The 23,326-nt window shown below is 36.4% G+C and overlaps 1 protein-coding gene across 6 annotated transcripts in view; it reads left to right on the top strand.

Annotated features, from left to right (window-relative positions):
* The window catches only part of MAP2 (microtubule-associated protein 2), an 84,610-nt gene that overhangs the window by 24,689 nt on the left and 36,595 nt on the right, over nt 1-23,326 (top strand). For 3 of the 6 annotated variants that reach the window (XM_011932349.1, XM_011932348.1, XM_011932347.1), the window contains exons 2-3: nt 3,793-3,906; nt 5,935-6,012. In XM_011932349.1, coding sequence (XP_011787739.1) covers nt 3,793-3,906; nt 5,935-6,012 — 192 coding nt within the window. Of the gene's footprint in view, nt 1-3,792; nt 3,907-5,934; nt 6,013-18,000; nt 21,727-21,942; nt 22,150-22,320; nt 22,456-23,326 lie in introns of all 6 variants that reach the window. The other 3 variants (XM_011932344.1, XM_011932343.1, XM_011932345.1) reach the window with 2 other exon arrangements.

Raw genomic sequence — 23,326 nt, 5'->3', positions numbered from 1 at the left:
AAATAGTATTTCTCAAATTCTCTTAAATTCCTTCAACGAAGAAAAAATTTATCAATTCTCCCTCGGATTAAGTTTTTTTTTTTGGTTTTTTTTTTTTTTTACAACTTTTGGTTCAAAATGTACAAAAATAAAATTAACTTATTCATGAGTTCTAATTCCATTATGGGACATAAACGCACTTATAAATTCATTTTCTCCAAAACAACAAAACCAGTAATATTCAAACTCTCTGCGGCTTCCCATCTACAATAAATGATACTGCTTTGCTGAAACTATAGTACCACTCACGATTGAAATATAGTACTGGCTGATAGCGTGCCTTTGTTTAAGCTGGATGTTTCTGTAGTGAACCAGGGACAGTAATACTTCTATTCTCCTTTTGTCTCTGTTTCAACTATTTTCAAAGTTTACTTATACAGTGTACCACAATGTTATTTGGGCTACACTTGTATGACTGCATCCTTTATGTATTAAATCCACCGCTCCTTTCTTATTAGCTCTCAACATTTAAAATAATTCTCCATGGTGTCAAAACTGTATCCTAAAATACAATACCAAAGAAAAAGACTGAAATAATGTAGAATTGCTCAGTTATAATTTGCTCATATAACCAATGGATACTTATTTATTTTGGATTATCTTCCCAATCTAAAAAAAATTAATACATGTAAAACACTCTCAGACCCTAAAAATATTTATTAATAGTTAAACAAGAATGCAGGATCCCCATTTAAGAAATACTGTTTTGATATATATATATCTCTCAAATTCTTAATAATAGAGCAAATAAGATAATTTGAGGTTTTAAGGTTACTAAATGTAGTAACAAGCATGAATTATTTCTGAATTTTTGTAAATATTATGAACAAAACCTTTCATGTTAATTTTCCATTCTGTCAAAAAAAAATCCTGTTAATGGGGAGGGGGGAGGGGGGAGGCATTGCATTGGGGAGTTATACCTGATATAAATGATGAATTGATGGGTGCTGACGAGTTGATGGGTGCAGCACACCAACATGGCACAAGTATACATATGTAACAAACCTGCACGTTATGCACATGTACCCTAGAACTTAAAGTATAATAAAAAAAAAAAAAATCCTGTTAAGCATCCAATCTGAGTAAAATTCAGTAAGAGAAGCTTCAAGAATTGTGTATTGCAGCACTATTCACAATAGCAAAGACATAGAATCAACCTAAATGCCCATCAATGATAGACTGGATAAAGAAAATGTGGTACATACACACTGTGGAATACTATGCAGCCATAAAAAAGAACAACCCATATAAAAGAACAACCCATAAAAAAGAACATGTCTTTTGCCAGGGCATGGATGGAGCCATTATTCTTAGCAAACTAACACAGGAAAAGAAAACCAAATATTGCATGTTCTCACTTATAAGTGGGAGCTACATGATGAGAACATATGGACACATCAACATCAAGGGGAACAATACGCACTGGGGCCTTTCGGAAGGTGGAGGATTGGAGGAGGGAGAGGATCAGGAAAAATAACTAATGGGTACTAGGCTTAATACCTGGGTGATAAAATAGTCTGTACAGCAAGCCCCCAAGACACAAGTTTACCTCTGTAACAAAGCTGCACATGTATCCCTGAACTTAAAAGTTAGAATTGCAACAATAACAGAAGAGAGTCCTTGACTTGGGAAACTTTACATAGTGTGGGAGCTAAGCCATGTGAACCAGGACAATTCTGCGTGAGATGTGCTGAATGCCATAGGAAGATACTACAGTTTGCATACATGCTAATAGAAAGATGCAAGAATGATCCAGAAGACATAAAGATCCTGTATATATATATCCTAATTTCTGCCACGATTGTTCCACCTCTTTATTACACTCAATTTTCCATAAATCACTGGGAAGCTGCCTCACTCTACTGATTTTTAAATATTTTAATTGCATTAAAAATTTATATATGTAAGTGGCGATTCTCAAAACCTAAAATAATTCTTTTTGTAAGATTATTAAACAATTTAGACATCTAAGCAATATCTTTACAGCTAATTTAATTTTCTGTAGCCCTTTTTGTGTACTCTTTGCCATGAAAAAAAAAACATCCCTTTAGGAGCCCAGCCTTTCAGAGAATGTTCAGAGAAACCCCACCCAGTAGCCTGGCTTTATGAAAACAAACAGATAATTTGAGGTTTTAAGGTTACTAAATGTAGTAACAAGCATGAATTATTTCTGAATTTTTGTAAATATTATGAATAAAACCTTTCATGTTAATTTTCCATTCTGTCAAAAAAAAATCCTGTTAATGGGGAGGGGGGAGGGGGGAGGGATTGCATTGGGGAGTTATACCTGATATAAATGATGAATTGATGGGTGCTGATGAATTGATGAGTCCTTCTCTACTGCCCTCTTCACTGAGTAGCATAGCAGATAATCTTCCTCATAATGCTTTGATGACTGTTAATGTTATTTATTTAACTGGTGTAACTGTGAAAAATTCTATTCCAACACTAAAACAAACAGCTAATAAGATAGTGTTATCTCTTAGAAATAAAATAGTCATCTTCTAAAGGTAAACTCTCACAATATCTAACATGGTCTATGAGATACATAGGTAGATAGGCAGGCAGATAGGTAGATAGATGATAGATAGATAGATAGATAAGATAGATAGATAGATAGATAGATAGATAGATGTTGCTCAGTTGTGGCTAATCACTTGTTACATAGCTTCCAGCTATAATCAGGAATGGAATTACAATGATATATTTTAGATACACAGATAGCTAAGCAGGTCTGAGAGTGAGTATGTTTCCTTCATTCATACCATTAAAAGAGTTGATATATCTCTGTTAGTCATTCACTCATGACTGTTAGAAAGTTTTGTGATTATGTGTTTGTTATTTCTTCCATTGTTCTGCTTAGGAGAAAGAACATTATAATAGTCAGGGATGCTAAAAACTAGTTATTTGGCATCTCACAGACTGATCATTTTAATTTTGAACCCTCTTTTTTTAAAAAAAAATGAAACTGAGATGATTTTATGTCATATGGCTTTAAAGATCTTTAAAACATCTACTATCTAGAAAAATCATAGTTCTTTAGAAAGAGACCATCTGACATATCATTGCCTCTTTACAATTTATCTTGTTTTCACTGATACTGGATAATGCTATTTAACGACAAATATACATTTTGAGGCATCTTTTCATATTTTAAATAATGGTATTTCTGCAAATCAAGCACACAAGCTTATAAAAATTACATTTTTAGAATAGTATAAGAAAACTATAAAACAAATTTAAGTTAAATTCAAAATGAATCCTCTCTTCTCTCCTTGAATTTGTTTTACTAGGTATAAAGAAATTAAATTGTTTCTGTTTTTGTAAACAGCTTTTACAAAATAAAGTGCCAATTACCTTCACATTGGAGGTTAAGACTTCAACATATGACTTTGGGGGCAGGGGATACAAACATTCATTCTATTACAGAGATCTCATAGACTTCAGAGTTGGAAATAAATTTCTGTTGTTGAAGCCAAAAAAAAAAAAATGTTCAAATACTATATAAGTATTTTTTCTCAGTTCTGTGCTCATTTTGCTTGCTTAGCTTAGCTCCTAGAATACCAACTTCTTTTCTTCTTCTTCTTTTTGGTATATATGTGTTTGTTTTCTCTGCAATTATAAAAGTATATTGTACTTTGTAGGGGGAAGAAAATGGAATTCTAATCCACTATACTGTTTGGTTACTTTTCCTCTTGCTTTCTGTTTCAGACTTCTCATCATTGTATTTTGTTTTGTTACTGTTTATTACAGAGGAGGTGTCTGCAAGGATAGTTCAAGTAGTCACTGCTGAGGCTGTAGCAGTCCTGAAAGGTGAACAAGAGAAAGAAGCTCAGCATAAAGACCAGACTGCAGCTCTGCCTTTAGGTAAATGAGAAGATCCTCAGGTCAGGGACTGTGTCTGTTGCACCCTGATCACAGGATAAAGTCTTCATGTTCAAAAGATAGGCCATATCTTGTACTTCATCCTTACATGTAACATTCATCAGACACCTTAACTGGGTATGCACTAGGACCTATTTTCATCTTTTTCCACTGGTTTGTTGTAGTGTTTGCACAGTCTTTAGTTAGAGTGGTAAGCTTACAGTTAGACTTTTCCCTAAGGGGCCCTTAATTTTTTCATTTTCCGGACCACTAGAAATAGTTATTATTAAAATAAAGCCAATGCGTGATTTCATGACTCCACCCATAAAGATAATATACTAAAACTTTCATAAGAGATGATTACTTCCCTTTACAGGTTTTGGTGAATGATTATACTGTAGCCTTGTTTGGGTCTTCCTGAACTGACTACACAAAACCTATAGCCAGAGCTTTGTTATAATCATGAGTGACTTTGTATCTTATATGAAGTACTGAACTTCACTTGGTTCATCTAAGGGTGCTGAGAGAGTGCTGTTCTCTCCCTTAGTAACAAGACAAATGCCCTCTAGGCCAGGCAAGTCATGTAATGCACACTTGCCAAAGGAAGCACTCTCAGTCAAAGCCTTGCTGCCCCTACTCATAGGTAGATAGATAGATAGATAGATAGATAGATAGATAGATAGATAGATAGATAGATAGATAGATAGATAGATGTACATGAAGAGATACAAGAAAGGAGACTGTCTTAAATTCAATATATATATTTATTTCACAGGTATATAGACGCAAGTCATAGAAAGGTATGGTTTTAAAGGCCTAAAAATAGTACATATCCATTTCCCTCTCTTACAGTCTAATATATATGTGATATTTGATTTTTTTATCAGTATTCCTTTAATTGTCTATTAAAAAGTAAGTAATAAAAATAATCTGCCCTCCCAGAATAATAATTTAGAATACACTCAGTATTTTTAGTACTGTGGGTTTTTTTAATTATTAAGGACTATTTTTCTCTTAAAACACATAGATAAAGAATTATCTAATCTAAAACATTAACCTTCAGTTTATTGTTCACTTTTATTCCTTGAAAGAAAAGAAAACTCAATTTTTAAAAACTTGAAATCTTAAAATACACCATGCAGAAGCCCATAGGATAAGGAACTAAAAACTCACCTGTCATCCCAAAGCTGCCTCTACTAACTACTTTATGAAACTGAAATTCCCCTAATATTTAAAATAGATTTAACCACTGACCTTAAATGAGAAATATTTCCTTTTGAAATTTCTTACTGTCATATGAGGGGATCACAAATCATGTAAGTGTTTTGAAAAATAAAACTTAGATTAACTGTAAATGAATTACATCTTTTAGAACATTTTTCTCTGGTTCGTCTTCACGGGTATTGATTGCTAAGACCAGAAGTTTACTCAGCACATGGCTTTTGTCTGAAAGTTCGCTCAGGCTATGAAAGCTTATTTTTCCTTTTCTGAGAATACATACAGAAGATGGGTTTTGAAATTAGACTCAGTGAACAAAAGGTTGTTTAAAAAATATGTCCCCTAAAATAACTATGAGTGGTCAGTATAACACGTGTTTCCAGATTGAGCAGTTGAACAATGGAGTTCTAATAGTTTTTTCGGTCAGTAGCTGAATCCAGACTAAAAACGTCTGCCTGCCTGTGTGTGTTTTCATATGGTAAATTAGGGCCAAAATGAAATATTTTATTAATTGAACAGGTAGACACATTAATGAGACTAATGATGGAATTTTAGCAGGCATCTCTAATCTGTTTTTCTAGAGATGATAAAATCACTTTTTGGGAGAATATCAAATGCTTTTCTTACTTTTTAGGTTTTCAGAAATACATGAATCAGGTAATGGGCCTAAAAATAAATCAAATGCAGCTTACTATTGAATCTTTTTCTGAATTTTATAGAGAGGTCTTTTTACAAATGGCAGAACTTCCTACACATCTACCAGCCTAAAAGGATTAATTATTGCATCTCATTTTTCCATTGTTTGATCTTTAGCAGCTGAAGAAACAGCTAATCTGCCTCCTTCTCCACCCCCATCACCTGCCTCAGAACAGACTGTCACAGTGGAGGAAGGTAAGGCCTATTGGACTTTTCAGCGTTTTTCTTCTGATAAAGGGTGAACAATGAACTTCAATCAGTAAGCTCTGGACTTTGGTATTGGTTAGTATGTGACCAAGCTTTGGAGCTATCTGTTTCAAATAATGAAGAAGAAACAAAGACTTTAAATAAATAATCACTTATTTTTATAAAAGCAGAAGTAGAGGAATTTGATAAATAAAAGAAATCTGCTTGATTAAGGAAGATAATTTTGTGTTCAGTTGCTAAAATAACTGTAGAGAACCCATTCACTTTAGAATGCTTTAACAAGGAAGATACAATTCTACCTTGTAAGTGACTGAACAAAAATTAAAATAAATATAAATGTAGTCTCCATAATAGTAGGAGTCAGATTTATCGATGAAATCAACATTTCCTTATGAAAGTGGCAGGAATTATCTGTTTTGCTCACTATAATATTGCCAAGACCTTCCCCAGGGCTTGACCTGTAGCAAATTTAATAAATATTAATGAATAAATGAAGAAGTTAATGAATGAATCTGATATTGAGAGCATTGAACTGGAAACTGAGCTCATGACTGTTTCCTGTTGAGACCTGTTATTGTCCATGGATCTTTTTATAAACTTACTCACCATGGAATGTCATGTCAGCTTTTCATTTCTCATTGGTAAAGCAGAAAGATGCCTTTGAACTATATTCATTCAGAATTTGAGGTGAAAGGCACTACTTAAAAGGAAACAATTACTGGTTCTCTTAGACTAGTTAACGTTTGTTTATTGTTTGAGAGTTATAGGAAAAGGCAGAGGAGAACTAAGGCTCCATTGTTGTTTCAATATTACTTAGTTTTCATATATTAAAACCAGAATTTTAGGAGTGTTTATTTTTTTTTTATTTTTTATTTTTTATTTTTATTTTTGAGATGGAGTCTCGCTCTGTCGCCCAGGCTGGAGTGCAGTGGCCGGATCTCAGCTCACTGCAAGCTCCGCCTCCCAGGTTTATGCCATTCTCCTGCCTCAGCCTCCCAAGTAGCTGGGACTACAGGCACCCGCCACCTCACCTGGCTAGTTTTTTGTATTTTTTAGTAGAGACGGGGTTTCACCGTTTTAGCCAGGATGGTCTTGATCTCCTGACCTCGTGATCCTCCCGTCTCGGCCTCCCAAAGTTCTGGGATTACAGGCTTGAGCCACTGCGCCCGGCCCAGAAGTGTTTATTTTATTCATTTATACATTTGTTTTCCCTTTATACTGTGTTTAAGACTGAAGAACATTTATTTTAAAAGACTTGTCTTTTTATCATTTGTAATTAGGTCCATTTAAAATATTCTTTGATTTCCTAAATATAAAAAATGAATTAGTGAACCATATATTATCAACTCTAATATAATTTTATTTTGTTACAGATTTATAAACTTAAGTTTATCTTAGCAAGGTTTTTCTTAAACTGAGCCCTTTTTTTTTTCCAATTTACTGCCTGAAATAATAAACAAACTAAATTTTTTTGAGGAAGAAAAGAAACTTTGGGGATAATAATCAGTGCATAGCAGCCAATGATTATTAGTTAATGTGATTTAATCTTTTAATTTGTAGGTTTGAAAAGTTACTTTTGACCTGATGTTTATCCATTCACTGGGCACATATTTACTGAGTCCTACAATGTTCCAAGTACTCTTCAAATTCTGAGTATATACTAGTGACCAAAATGACATGATCCCTGCTTTTAAAGAGTACACTATAGCCCATAATCCCAGGACTTTGAGGGGCCGAGGCGGGCAGATCACTTGAGGTCAGGAATTCGAGATCAGCCTGGTCAACATGGTGAAACCTTGTCTCTACTGAAAGTACAAAAATTAGCTAGGCATGGTGGCGCACGCCTATATCCCAGCTACTCGGGAGGCTGAGGCAGGAGAATCACTTGAATCCGGAAGGCAGAGGTTGCAGTGAGCCAAGATGGCGCCATTACACTCCAGATAGAGCAAGACTCTGTCTCAAAATAATAAATAAATAAATAAATAAAACACTATCTAGTGAAGAACAGGAATCCAATAAATAAGCTTACCAATAATTTAAAATTGGATTAGCACTGAAAAAGAAAAGAATAGGGAGCTTTAAAATATTACAAGGGAAACCTTATTTTATTGGGAGGTGAAGGGATGGCTAAGTAGCTGAGACCAGAAGCATGAGGAGAAAGTGTTGGCCAAACAAAGATAGAAAAAAAGCACAAGGGTGCTCAGGTGCCCAAGAAGATGAAGTGACCCAGGAACTGAAGGGGGTCCGTGGCTAATGGGTAGTAAGAAAGAGTAGAGCAGTGGAGGGGAGTGTGAGAGTAAGCTGTGGTCAGCTGGGGTCAGTGGCCTAGATTTCACTCTGAATGCAGGGGGAAGCCTGACATGACCCTTGTACCTCCTTCAGGCCATGGAAAATGTTTTTAAGCTCCTACTTAAAGCTTTTCAAGCATCAGAGAATCCTCTTAACCCAGAGAGGGATATGATGTTGACAGAATAGGTTTACTCCAAAAGTCAGCTCGAGGTCAAGTCATTTAATCTTCTTACTGTATATGGAATTTGGAACAGAAAGGAAAGAAGCAGTGTCCTCCCATCCATGTGGGAATTCACCCAGCCTGCTTCCTGTAGGGTAATATGATGGATATAATGAAAGCATAAATAAATAAAATGTAGAATCACCTTCACATTTGGGTAACTTAGGTGTCAACTTTCCAGGGTTCCCTAATATTTTGGAATTACTTTCTTCAAGCTGTTTCCAGATATTCAGGGAAAATACCAACTAACCTCTTATTGAAAGCAATTCAAAGTTATTTTCAAGTCAAACTTGTATTTTTAATTTTTTAAGCATTGAACTATCTGAAGTTCTGATTATTTCCTTTTAAATGTATAACCATTTTTTGAGTTTTAAGAAAAATAGATGTATATATTTTATAAACTCTACCTCTATAAAGACCAGATAATACTCTCACCTTAAATATGTAAAAGATTTGTGGTATAGACAAACTACTGCTTCTCTTTTGTGTTAAGCCACACTTAAGTAATATACAAGTATTTTTTAAGTTTAGTTTTGTCAGAAAATAAATTAGTAACAAGTCACAAGACAGGATTGAACTGTTCAGTTTTTCAAACCAAGTAGTTTGTAAATACTCAGCCCAAATTCCATCAATATATTGCTTATAGCAGGTCAGGTGGAAAGGGAGCAGGTGGATTTTGTTGCCTTATCTAGCGGATTATTTACCCTCCTTGATACCCTCAAAGCAACTTTAATCTGAGGGTGTAGTGACTGCTGCAGTCTGATCCTTTTGTACAAATGGAAGAAAGCTCTTTTGTTAGATTAATTCAGTGATTTTGAGGATACGCTTTCTTTTTATTAATTATCAAACTTTTTAAAGCTGTTCTTTCCCAAAGGGAAAGCATGAAAGCTTCCACTAAAAATAATTTGAAATGTTAATTACTATCGTTTATGAATATTTATTATAATTAATGTAATATTAGTAATTCCCAGGACATGTGCTTATTCTGGAAAACATTTACAAGGGATTTTGATCAAAAAAATGAAACAAGCTGCACACTTAGGAAAGGAACTATGGTACAGTAAACCAAAACTGTACTGATTATGATGTTTTCAAATTAACCTCCTTTTTCTTTTTGGCCTAATCATAATAGTTGTCATTTGGACTGAGCTATTAGAATTTGGAAGGCTGTGAAGGTATGGAATAATCTGAACATAGAACCAGGATTCTTTCTGCCCTTTTAGGTTTGCTCCAGAATTCTAGGGTGGTGTTTTCCTGTGTCATGGATGTGGTGACCTAATCATCGCTCATCTGAAAGTAGTTTTCTCTTTATGTCATTCTGGGGCAGCAGTAACAGTCAGCAGACTGAGGAGTCCTCAGTCAAAAGCTGGCAGAATGGAAAGGGCTTGGAAATATGGAGAACAATGTAAATGCGGCCAGCAGCCATCAACCATATGCTGTGATGCCACAACAAGCAAAAAGCACCGAATCACTAACATTCCACAAGATGCAGTCTCCAAAGGAGGGTGGCATACCAAGGCTGAGTTTTACATGGCAAACCTTACATTAGCCCAGTGTAAATTTTCAAATACTTTATTGAAAAAAAAAAATAGTTTGAATGAAAGCAAACTAGGGAAAGTTTATTCCTCCATTGAAAGCAGGTAAGCTTTATTTTTGAAGATTATAATTATGCAGAAGAACTATGCAGAAGTTCAAGGTTTATGAGATTACCCTGTTTTTAGCATAACACATTATTAATGAAATAGAATATTCTGTGGCAAAAGCAGCGTCTCCAGAAGCATGCCCACTTCTAGAAAAGGATGCATGCATTCAATCCTGACCTCAAACAGCAAACTGTTGTGAAATAAATTTAATTTTTCATATATCTCTCAACTCCAACTTTGATGTGTTAAATGAGGGGAAAGAACAGAGGTACCTGACAACTTGTTTGAGTACACTGAAGACACAGATGCTAAGATGTATGGAGTCAGACATTGTGCTTGGCATTTTCACAGATATCTTCTCATTTAATCCTCCCCGCAACCCACAAAGATAGATAATATTCATTTCCACTCTTTTGCCCAAAATGTCATGGTTTATGTCTGGATAAGTGGCTTATCCAGAATGCAAATCCAAATCTAAATTCTGCAGTCATGGTTGCACTACATCCCTGAGGCTGTTTCTTATCAAGGTTCTTACTGTGAGACTATGGAAGTAAATTATCTTCAAATGAGAGTTATTTGTTACAAGCTACTATACTAATTTCCTTTAAGAAAAAAAAAGCTTAAAAATAAGTATTTCATTTGTTATTTATTTATTTAAAATTATTATGTCTTCCATCTCCGTTGAGAGTGATCCAGATGCACCTGCCATGCACAACACCATAAGGAATGAGAATCTAACGTCTTCTATCATTATCATTAGAATCAAGTGCCCTGTTTGGCTTAGCCCTCCCTGGTCCCCATAAAGCATAGCTTCCCCGGCATATCTCTAGAGCTTGTAACGTAGATGGACTTTAGGCTTATAAGTCTTAAACAGAGACTTGGAGTACACACAGCTCACAGTACCAAGAGAAGATTGGACTTTGCCAGATACTCTTTTTGAAGTTGCCTTGGTCCCAGGCCAGACAAGTACTACCAAGAAGCTACTTTTTCCACTGGAGGTTTCAAAATTTGTAGTGTTCTTTTTGTTGTTTCCTGATTAGAGTGAAAGTTTTCAGAATAGAAAATACCATTTTTTAAAATGCTATAGATCTGAAGCTAGGCTCTGGACTGTTTTTAAATTTTGGCACTTTCACAAAGAACAATGACAACAAGAAAGAGGTGGCCAGAATCTGCAAAAGGTTAAAACATCCAATGAGTATTGCCTTTACTCTTAGCTTGAAATTCTTCAGTTTTATACTATAGTCTGCTGTACCTCCCAGAAAATAAATGTTGAAAAGCAGAGAGGAACATATCCCATTTTCATTTATTGATCATGAAAGTACCCTATTGAACATATCAGGAGTTTTAGAAGAAACTTGCATACATGGGGAGTTTACAGCCCCAGAGATCCACTGAGAGAAATATGAATGGCTAGGACATGTGACAAGCCAGGGCTATGATTCAGTCAGTGTTGTAGGCCAGATCTTGGACAATTATCTGCTCAGCTGCGAAATCGTGCCGAGTTGAACTAAGAATACCAAATGTTATTTTAGGCTTCTGCTATCCCATGATATAAAAAGCACTGTGGCTGAGAAAGTTCTGAGCATCTATCCAGAAACATCTTCCATGGAACAATCAGTAAATAATGTGCTTGAAAGATTAAATGTATTCTCTCTACAAAATGTTATTTTAGTAGCCTCATGATTTCAGACTTATTTCTAGTTGTCATCACTTGGTTGCCAAAAATAAGTTACTGTCCTAAAAATACAGTATATTTGCAAATTAATGTTATAATTTTGTCTTCTTAAAATCTGATATAAATAAAAACTGTACAGATAGATACTATAGATTTTGTTCTTATTATTGAGAGTCATGAAGTTTTAAATCGATTTCTCAATATAAGTAAATAAATAGTGATTAGCAAATTTAGTAACCACCACATAGGCCTGAGATATAATGTCTGCATCACATTGGAAGCCAAGTGCTCACTGAATTATACAAGAATCCAAATGCTAAGCAGACTGATCTACAGTTGTATATTTAAGGAGATATATTTAAATAATGCAAATTTCCTAGGCAAGATGCAGGAAAGAACAGAAATGAGAGTAGTTACGTTAGCATTTCAATAAGAAACATGCAATAAGAGATCTGAGACATGAAAAACAGCCAAGAGCCAGTGGTACAAATGAAACTACATGGAATAAAGTCTTGATGAATCTGTAGCCGACTCTGCAGAAATTTTCAGCTAATTGTATCTCTACTAAGCTTTCAGGAGGGAAACAAAACATAAGAAAACAAGTTTATAATATTAGAGGCTTTCTTAAAACAGTATACTTTCACTGTCCTGCAAATCAGAACCCTGTTTAAAATGATGTCCCTAGGTACTACATTAGCCTTAGCATCCAAAGAAAGAGCTATGCTGACCGCTCATTTCTTATTAAGGCAGGAAAGAGGAATAATGCATTGTAGATTTTTCTTAACAGGACTGAAATTAAAAATGACTTTCTGGTTAAAGTTATTAACTAGAATTAAATTAACCAAAACACTAACTACTTGTGCATCCTAGATAATTAAGGCTATGTTTTAAACAGGACTATTTTCTTCATAATCTTACAGGCATTAAATCCTAACAACTTTCTTCTTTTTTAACTTAAAAATATATTGATATAAGCATGAGTAGAGTTAACCTTCATGAAAGAATTTCTTCCAAAGAATGCATTTGTTTTGTAAGGCTTTGTTTCTATTCCAACGTTTCCTTGGTTATTCTGACTTGTTTGAGAGGAATGTATAGATGATTTTTATTTTGCAGCAGGACTGTCAATGCTTTTGGTTCACTTAGATCAATGACAAACTTGCTTTAGGGATAGGTGGAATTGAGTGGTTACTGAGGCATGCAACATTCACTGTCTCCCATCCTCCATCAGCTTGATCTTGCTAATTTCCCTTCATCCTGCTGTGCTGCTTCTGTGGCCCTTCGTGTCCTTGTGTAGGTGTTTGTCTCGTCCGTCTGATCTTGTGTCTGTGTTGTCCAGTTCTCCCTGCAGTTTCTTCCTGTGTGTCTGTTTGTAGATGAAGGGGCTGAGGATCAAGTGGGTCCTCTACACAGGTTCCCCAGCCATGAACCTGCCACCAGCGGGGAGAGGCGTAGACTCCTAGCCCCCTCCATCTCGGTGTCTGTGCCTGATGATGACCCTTACAATTCCGATGAGGAGTACTATGAGCATCCTTTGTTCAGCTCAGAATGGACCACCTCTAGTGTGCTCCCCAGTGTCACAGCGCAGAATGCAGAGGCCCACTTAGGCCAGGAGAAAGGTGAACCAAGCATGGTCCCCTTTTGCTCCTCCTCCCTGGCCTGCAGCTTTGACCACCTGCATCATGTTAAGTGTGCCTTCTTACAGGGTGGGAGGGATAGGAGCCTGTTTTCTCTGCATGAAAGTGAAGTTCCTATATAAGTTGAATCTATCCAAATGCCTTAACAATTTATATAAAAGAAGCCTTACTGGAGGCATGTGAGCACTTCCTTTTTCTGTATCATTGCTTCTGAGAAGAAAGAGAGAGAGAGAGAGAGAAGCAAAAGAAATATTCTGTTAAAGTATGACTTCTTTCTGCTCCCTGCCAATAATCAGCTGGGGAAGAACATATTCATACCCAAACCAAACAAGATGACTCTTAATATAATTTTTTTACTCCTTAGACACATAATATTACTATAAAATAGTATCTTTAAATAGCATTAGCTTTCTTTTTAGTGCTATATTAATATGATAGATCTTTAAAAGAGAAAGAATGAAGAATCTGTTTAGAGCAGAATAAATGTTACAGAAACAATGTACTTCCCCATATCATGTAATCATCTACAGAAACTACAGAGGCTTCCCCAGGTGACTAAATCTTGGCCCACATCAACAGAGCTGGACTAAAATGAAGGAAATGATTCAAAGCTTTTGTCATTCTAGCCTTATAAAGCTGGGAGACTCAAGTGTATAATTGGTTATTGTGAGGATAAAATAAGTAGGTGATGGGTTGCAATGTGTCTCATTCTAACTAGGTAGTTTTGGTAAAGAAAAAAAAGGTACAGCTAAATATATTTTTGCTTAGGCGAAGAGTTTATTTCCAAAAGGGACAATATTTAATATGAAAGCAGATAGTTCTAAAGCAATAAGGAATAAGCTTACAGCTCACCAACTACAGTCATCATAATAAGCATCTTCAAGGACCCTTTTGAAAACAACACGATTAGCTCAGGCTCTCCGATAAAGAAATATAAGTCCTATTAAATGAAACTAAGTTCTTCTAAGCTAAATTTCTAAAATATGTGTGTTTTTAAATAAGGAATAATTGTAGTGGAAATAAATATGATTTATACCAAATGAGAAAATGGAAAGCTAAAAAGCTACATGGATTTGAAAACATGTAAATTAACTTTATTAGACTTTATTCAAAAAGGTAACATTATAATGCAGTTATATTAAAATTATTTTACTTGTAATCAAAATCTATGGCATTATAAAATTTTCCTAAAATAACAACTTAGAATCTAAATTTTTAAAATGCTACTTAAAATTCCATAATTACAAAAATAAAAATGAGTGCTAAATGTGAAGAGATAGATAATGTAGCTTTTTTTTCTCTCTCTCTCTCCCTCTGTTTCTCTCTGAGGATATTAATATTTCTAAAAAAAAAAAAGAAGAAAATTCCTTTTCTTCTTATCTGTAGTCTTTCCCTCAGGGCCATTTAAACAATGCACAATTATTTCATAAGAATTTTGTAAGAATCTTCCATTTACGAAACTATAAAACAGCTCATATATTTCTCTCTAATTCCTTAAGTGACAAAATGGGATTTACTTATTTTTACTGACATTTCAAGTGTTAATGAGAAACAAATTAGTGCAATAACTCATGAACTTGAAAAGTTTATCTTTACATATATTAAATGTTAACTTTTTTATTTGATATACATGGTTTGGGGGGTGGTTATTTTGGCCGTTAGATTGCCACTCAATGATCTTTCCTTGATGATTTTGTTTTGAATTACAGAAATAAGACTTTATTACTAATGTGCATATTTTTTCTTTAGTGTCAAAGAGAATTGTACATGAACTGATATTTACTGATATTTCAGGGAGTTAAACAATATGATAATAGTTGCATCCCAGAGGTAGACTTTTGTAAGCAGATTTAAATTTAACCTTGACCTTGTTTTTAACATATTTTATTTTACTTACTTCTTGAAAATGTTCATTTTCTCCAACATCATAATGCAATGAAGCTAACATAACTTGACTTAGGTAGTCCCTTACCTTGTAAATGCTAAATAAATTGTATTTTAAGTAAATTTGGTGGACTTTGTGATAAAGCTGTTAAGGTAGTTGGTTGGATATTCTTTTGAGACAAGGCTTTTTTTATTCCCAAAGATTTCTTTAGCAAAATTTGCACATTTTAAATAAAGCAGCCGGGAATTCTTATGTAGGGGCTTCCTGCATTGGCGAAAACAGCACATGTCTAACAAATTTAAAGACTTTTTTTTTCCAGTACATCAGTACATCCATCTTTTCACAACCATCTGTTATCCGGCAGCACCATCTCTTATTTCCAGCAAGCTTTCCACATGCGTGCAACTTACTGCCGTTTCCAATAAGGGTAATCAATCAATACAACCCTTTCAGCTCTCAAATTTTAAAATAAATTGCCTTTTAATGGGACTTTAAAAGTCATCACTATTAGCAGATTATACATCATAGTTTTCCAACCAGTACATAATGTATGTTGCATTAGAATATTAATTTGTTCATCCAAACGGTAAAATAAAAAAGACAGCTGAGGTCTTCATGAGGTCATTCTAATGGAGCTGAAAGTGTTCCTTTAGTAATATTTCTGTCGTTTCATGTATTGTTCTGTGGTCATGATGTCAACATCTTTTTCATCCCTAAGAAGAAGAAACACTAGAGAGTCGGATGGCTGAGGAAGAGAAACCTGCTGCTCTTCCTGAGAAAGAGTGTGGGGCTGCTAAGTCCTCAGACCAACCCAAAGGCCTCAGTAAGGGCCAAATGGAGTCTAGTGCGGAGACCCAAATAGTTCCCGAAGAGAGTGCCCCGGCAGGGGCCCCACATGAGAAAAGTGTAAAAGAGGTCAAGGAGGTGTCTCCAGAAGTAAAAACCCCTTCCTCTGCTGGGGAAGGTGTGTCTTTCTCAGGATTTGCATGTGTTTTGTTGCAAATGATCTCTCCAGTGGCTTACCAACCTGATGCCTTTCCAATGCTATTTCGCTATTTCATCGCTGGGTCTTATGATAACAAGTCCACTGTTGTAGGCTTTATGTGCAGAGAGTGTGGCTTGCGCAAGTGCCTTGTGGCAGCTTGGTTTTCCGGTGCTGTAGCTGATTCCTGGTTTTCCTTTGCCATGATACAATACGCTTTGCAGCCAGGCTGATGATGCTATGTGAGCTTCTGTTTTTATTTTATTATTTTATTTTTTTTACCCGCCCCCCTCATCTCAAATGTTTGCCAGTCACATTGCTAATACATGTATATTTTTGTTTTTATTTTGGGGACAGCAATTCATATGCTTTTATTTCAAATCGTACAGTTGGATTTTGGCACATAGAGGCTTAAATGGTGGAATCGTTTTTGTTTGCAACCAAAATGTGCTATATTTTTTATGCTTCAATGAATACTGGTTTGATTTTCTTGAGCTCCTGCTGATGCTTCTCATATCATTTTCTCCCCATGGCAGCCAACCCTTCTGATCATCCCCGCATCTCTTGAGTTTTCATTCATCTAACCTTTATTAGAAGTTCATAAAGTACTTTTTTTCTATTGTTACAACAGGACACATAAGTATATAAGGTAATGATGATCCATACACTTGCTCTTTTAGAGATGGTTGAGTTTTATTATTTTATAAAAATGTGTTATCTAATTTCTGTGGAGCACCTCTAGAGCCAATATTGGCCAATGCTTCACCAGTTGGTCATGCTGCAGGGATTGAGGTCATGACCATGGGAATAAAGTTATTTCAATAGTTGACTGTTTTGAAAAGTTTGTTACTCACATGACTTCCCAGTATCAACAGTGTAATTCAGATTTTCTTATATCTATTGTACAGACTAAGTAATGATTAGGAATTTAAATTTTTAAATATGTGATAGAAACTGGCTTGTAAATTCTTAAGTCATATCATATAAAATTGATAGTAAATATTTACTTACATTTCTGAAATTTAATTTCAGATGAATTCTAAAAATTTATGCCAGTAACCCGTGGATGCCTAAAGAATTGGCCCTGACATTTGTTGATCAAGTTAACTGAAACTATTAACATTACATCATTGTGCATTACTTGGCCCTCTCCCCATAGCCTACCAATTCATTTTTAAATGATAAAACCAATGAAAATGTTCAGTAGAAATCAAGTCTTATCTATATTTAGTCCTTACTAAATATTTTTCTGTACCCTAACTTAGCTGCTTACTCAATATTCATTAGCTTATAACCTTTATGTATAGAAAGCACATGAATTTTGTTTCTTCTATAAGACACATCACATAATGTTTAGGAGAGACCAAAAAAACCAAAAAACAAAAAAGAGAAAAGAATATCCAGAAATATACTGTTCTTACAATTCCTTTGCACATTAATTTAAAACCAGGGTTCGTTTTAGTAATAGTACACATCAATCTCAGTCCTGACCTTTTCATACTGATTTTTACATGGGTAGCATGCTTGCATGTTCCATAATTTTTGTTGTTATTCTACCATTCATTTATCACTTCAAAATATAATTTTAAGCTTATTTCCTGAATGCACTTGCCTATTATTTGTTTAAAAATCAACCCGATTACTTCAGATTTACTTACAGCCTCGAAGATGGAGTTCCATGATCAGCAGGAATTGACTCCCTCTGCAGCTGAGCCTTTAGACACGAAGGAAGAGGAGTCAGAGAAGCAAAGTAAGCCTGGTGAAGACCTTAAACATGCTGCCTTAGTTTCTCAGCCAGAGACAACTAAAACTTACCCTGATAAAAACGACATGCAAGGCACAGAAGAAGAAAAAGCACCCCCAGCTTTGTTTGGGCACACTCTTGTTGCCAGCCTGGAAGACATGAAACAGAAGACAGAACCAAGCCTTGTAGTACCTGGCATTGACCTCCCTAAAGAGCCTCCAACTCCAAAAGAGCAAAAGGACTGGTTCATCGAAATGCCAACGGAAGCAAAAAAGGATGAGTGGGGTTTAGTTGCTCCAATATCTCCTGGCCCTCTGACTCCCATGAGGGAAAAAGACGTATTTGATGATATCCCAAAATGGGAAGGGAAACAATTTGATTCTCCCATGCCAAGTCCCTTTCAAGGTGGAAGCTTCACTCTTCCTTTAGATGTCATGAAGAATGAAATAGTTACAGACACATCACCCTTCACCCCTGCCTTTTTACAGCCAGATGACAAAAAAGCTCTGCAACAAACCAGTGGCCCAGCTACTGCCAAAGATGGTTTTAAAATTGAAGAGCCTCATGAGGATAAACCTGACAAAATGGCAGAAGCACCACCCTCAGAGACAATGACCTTACCCAAAGATGCTCACATTCTAGTTGTAGAAGAACATGTTACAGGGAAAGTTTTAGAGGAAGAAAAGGAGGCCATAAATCAAGAGACTGTACAGCAGAAAGATACTTTCACCCCCAGTGGACAGGAACCTACACTTACTGAAAAGGAACTTGAGCCAAAGCTTGAAGAAAAAACCACCATTTCTGACAAAGAAGCTGTGCCGAAAGAGAGTAAACCCCCAAAACCTGCAGATGAAGACACAGGCATAATTCAGACCTCCACAGAGCATATTTTCTCAGAACAGAAAGACCAAGAGCCTACCACAGATATGTCGAAACAGGACTCGTTCCCTGTAAGTTTGGAGCAAGCAGTTACAGATTCAGCCATGACCTCTAAAACACTGGAGAAAGCCATGACCGAACCATCTGCATTAATTGAAAAGAGCTCAATTCAGGAACTTTTTGAAATGAGAGTTGATGACAAAGATAAGATTGAAGGGGTTGGAGCTGCAACATCAGCTGAGCTTGACATGCCATTTTATGAAGATAAATCAGGAATGTCCAAGTACTTTGAAACATCTGCCTTGAAGGAAGAAGCAACAAAAAGCATTGAGCCAGGCAGTGATTACTATGAACTGAGTGACACTAGAGAAAGTGTCCATGAGTCTATTGATACCATGTCTCTCGTGCATAAAAATGGTGACAAGGAGTTTCAAACAGGAAAAGAACCCCAGCCCAGTCCTCCAGCACAAGAAGCAGGGTACAGCACTCTCGCACAGAGTTATCCATCTGATTTACCTGAAGAACCCAGTTCTCCTCAAGAAAGAATGTTCACTATTGATCCAAAAGTGTATGGAGAGAAAAGGGACCTCCACAGTAAGAATAAGGACGATTTGACCCTCAGCAGGAGTTTAGGACTTGGTGGTAGGTCTGCAATAGAACAAAGAAGCATGTCAATCAATTTGCCTATGTCTTGCCTAGATTCCATAGCCCTTGGATTTAACTTTGGTCGGGGACATGATCTTTCTCCTCTGGCTTCCGATATTCTAACCAACACTAGTGGAAGTATGGATGAAGGGGATGATTACCTTCCAGCCACCACACCTGCACTAGAGAAAGCCCCTTGCTTCCCTGTAGAAAGCAAAGAGGAAGAACAGATAGAGAAAGTAAAAGCTACCGGAGAAGAAAGTACTCAAGTGGAGACATCATGTGAGTCTCCTTTCCTAGCCAAAGATTTTTACAAAAATGGTACTGTCATGGCACCTGACCTGCCTGAAATGCTAGATCTGGCAGGCACAAGGTCAAGACTGGCTTCTGTGAGTGCAGATGCTGAGGTTGCCAGGAGGAAATCAGTCCCATCAGAGACTGTGGTTGAGGATAGTCGTACTGGTTTGCCCCCGGTAACTGATGAAAACCATGTCATTGTAAAAACGGACAGTCAGCTCGAAGACCTGGGCTACTGTGTGTTCAATAAATACACAGTCCCATTGCCATCACCTGTTCAAGACAGTGAGAATTTATCAGGGGAGAGTGGTTCCTTTTATGAAGGCACTGATGATAAAGTTCGAAGAGATTTGGCCACAGACCTTTCATTGATTGAAGTGAAACTGGCAGCAGCCGGAAGAGTCAAAGATGAGTTCAGTGTTGACAAAGAAGCATCCGCGCATATCTCTGGTGACAAATCAGGACTGAGTAAGGAGTTTGACCAAGAGAAGAAAGCTAATGATAGGTTGGATACTGTAATAGAAAAGAGTGAAGAACATGCTGATTCAAAAGAACATGCCAAGAAAACTGAAGAGGCTGGTGATGAAGTAGAAACATTCGGATTAGGACTAACCTATGAGCAAGCTTTGGCCAAAGATTTGTCAATACCAACAGATGCATCCTCTGAGAAAGCAGAGAAGGGTCTTAGTTCAGTGCCAGAGGTAGCTGAGGTAGAATCATCCAAAAAGGTGGAACAAGGTCTGGATTTTGCTGTCCAGGGTCAACTAGATGTTAAAATTAGTGACTTTGGACAGATGGCTTCAGGGCTAAACATAGATGATAGAAGGACAACAGAGCTAAAACTTGAGGCTACACAGGACATGACCCCCTCATCCATAGCACCACAGGAGGTAGATGCATTTATGGGTGTCGAGTCTGGCCACATGAAAGAAGGCACCAAAGTTAGTGAGACAGAAGTCAAAGAGAAGGTGGCCAAGCCTGACTTGGTGCACCAGGAGGCTGTAGACAAGGAGGAGTCCTATGAGTCTAGTGGTGAGCATGAAAGTCTCACCATGGAGTCCTTGAAAGCTGATGAGGGCAAGAAGGAAACATCTCCAGAATCATCTCTAATTCAAGATGAGATTGCCGTCAAACTGTCGGTGGAAATACCTTGCCCACCCGCTGTTTCAGAGGCTGATTTAGCCACAGATGAGAGAGCTGATGTCCAGATGGAATTTATTCAGGGGCCAAAAGAAGAAAGCAAAGAGACCCCAGATATATCAATCACGCCTTCTGATGTTGCAGAGCCATTGCATGAAGCAATCATATCTGAACCAGCAGAGATTCAGAGCGAGGAAGAAGAGATAGAAGCCCAGGGAGAATATGATAAACTGCTCTTCCGCTCAGACACCCTTCAGATTACTGACCTGGGTGTCTCAGGTGCCAGGGAGGAATTTGTGGAGACCTGCCCAGGTGAACACAAAGGAGTGATTGAGTCTGTTGTGACCATCGAGGATGATTTCATCACTGTAGTGCAAACCACAACTGATGAAGGGGAGTCAGGGTCCCACAGCGTGCGTTTTGCAGCACTAGAGCAGCCTGAGGTGGAAAGGAGACCATCTCCTCATGACGAAGAAGAGTTTGAAGTAGAAGAAGCAGCTGAAGCCCAGGCAGAACCCAAAGATGGTTCCCCAGAGGCTCCAGCTTCCCCTGAGAGAGAAGAGGTTGCATTTTCTGAATATAAGACAGAAACCTATGACGATTACAAAGACGAGACCACCATTGACGACTCCATCATGGACGCTGACAGCCTCTGGGTGGACACTCAAGGTGTGCATTATTATTATTTTTTTAAAAATTTTCTACTCTCAACTCAAACACAATAACCTTGTGGGATTTTTTTTCACTTAAACACTTTAAAATACCTCTTTATCTCTTTGTTTTGCATTTTGTTAAATATACAAAGGATTTTGTACACTTGTTACTAATGTTTTCACTGTTGTTGTTGTTGTTGTTGTTGTCGTCATGATTTGCTTTGATCCACAGATGATGATAGGAGCATCATGACAGAACAGTTAGAAACTATTCCTAAAGAGGAGAAAGCTGAAAAGGAAGCTCGGAGATCATCTCTTGAGAAACATAGAAAAGAAAAGCCTTTTAAAACCGGGAGAGGCAGAATTTCCACTCCTGAAAGAAAAGTAGCTAAAAAGGAACCTAGCACAGTCTCCAGAGATGAAGTGAGAAGGAAAAAAGGTTCATTTAACAATCACTTCTTTAAAAATGTTTTTGAAGTAATTCATTATTACTTTTTTGCAGAAGAACTGCCTAACAGTGGTAACTAATTATTTATAAAATTTCGTTCGGTTTTGCTCCAAGTGTTTATTTTTTCCTGATGGTATGCTTTTTGTGTTTTCTTATTCATAGCAGTTTATAAGAAGGCTGAACTTGCTAAAAAAACAGAAGTTCAGGCCCACTCTCCCTCCAGGAAATTCATTTTAAAACCTGCTATCAAATATACTAGACCAACTCATCTCTCCTGTGTTAAGCGGAAAACCACAGGTGACTGTTCAATTCTGCAATGTGACTGGCAAACATAGACATGTATTTTTTTAAAAATCTCATTACTGTAGCAGCTTCTTCATCTTGTTTTTCTTCCAAGAATCTCAGCAGTCATGAAAAATTTGCTATTAAGTGTCTTGTATCATTATTCTTTTTTTCCCCCTCCTTACAGAAAAGGTCATGACCATCTGTTTCTTTGTCATGCTCAGACATAACAGTGCGTGATTGTATCTTGGCATTGTGCTCTAGTGTCACGTTCTGGGGATTCCTATTTTCATTCTGTGTGTTTGGTTAGACGATGGCGATGAATTTAACTGTGGTATGCATTCTCATTATTTTGCTTATTTATCCCTCTCATGCTTAAACTCATAAATATTTGTCCTATTTTCTATATTGTTACTGCCAAATCTGTTACTGATGTTGATGAATTTATTGAAAACCACCAAGAATGTGTAGTGATTTAGATACTGAAAATGAAAAGCAAGCCAGGAATTGAAATTGTGGTTTACAAAATTACTATGACTTTGCTTTTGTTGGGGAAAAAAAAAAAAGAGAAAACAAAATTTTCTGGTAATTATATCAGATTTTATTCCTCATATCCAAAATTAACAAGGTTTTCACTCTACTGAACTACATCTCTTAGCTGACCTTTTGTCATGGAGATTTTCTTAAATATGTTGGCTCCAAACTACTCGACTTTTCTATATAATTTAGTATTCAAAAATTTGAAGTGAAAACTCTTCCTTTTTGGAGGAACTAAAGTTAGAAATAAACTTCGGTTTATTTTTACTTTGCTACCTACTTTTTTTTTTTTTTTTCTTGAGACAGAGTCTCACTCTGTCACCCAATCTGGAGTGCAGTGGCACGACCT

The sequence above is a fragment of the Colobus angolensis genome, unplaced genomic scaffold (genome assembly GCF_000951035.1).
Source record: "Colobus angolensis palliatus isolate OR3802 unplaced genomic scaffold, Cang.pa_1.0 Scaffold95, whole genome shotgun sequence".
Taxonomy (NCBI): Eukaryota; Metazoa; Chordata; class Mammalia; order Primates; family Cercopithecidae; genus Colobus; species Colobus angolensis.
This window is presented reverse-complemented; position numbering and strand designations above follow the sequence as displayed.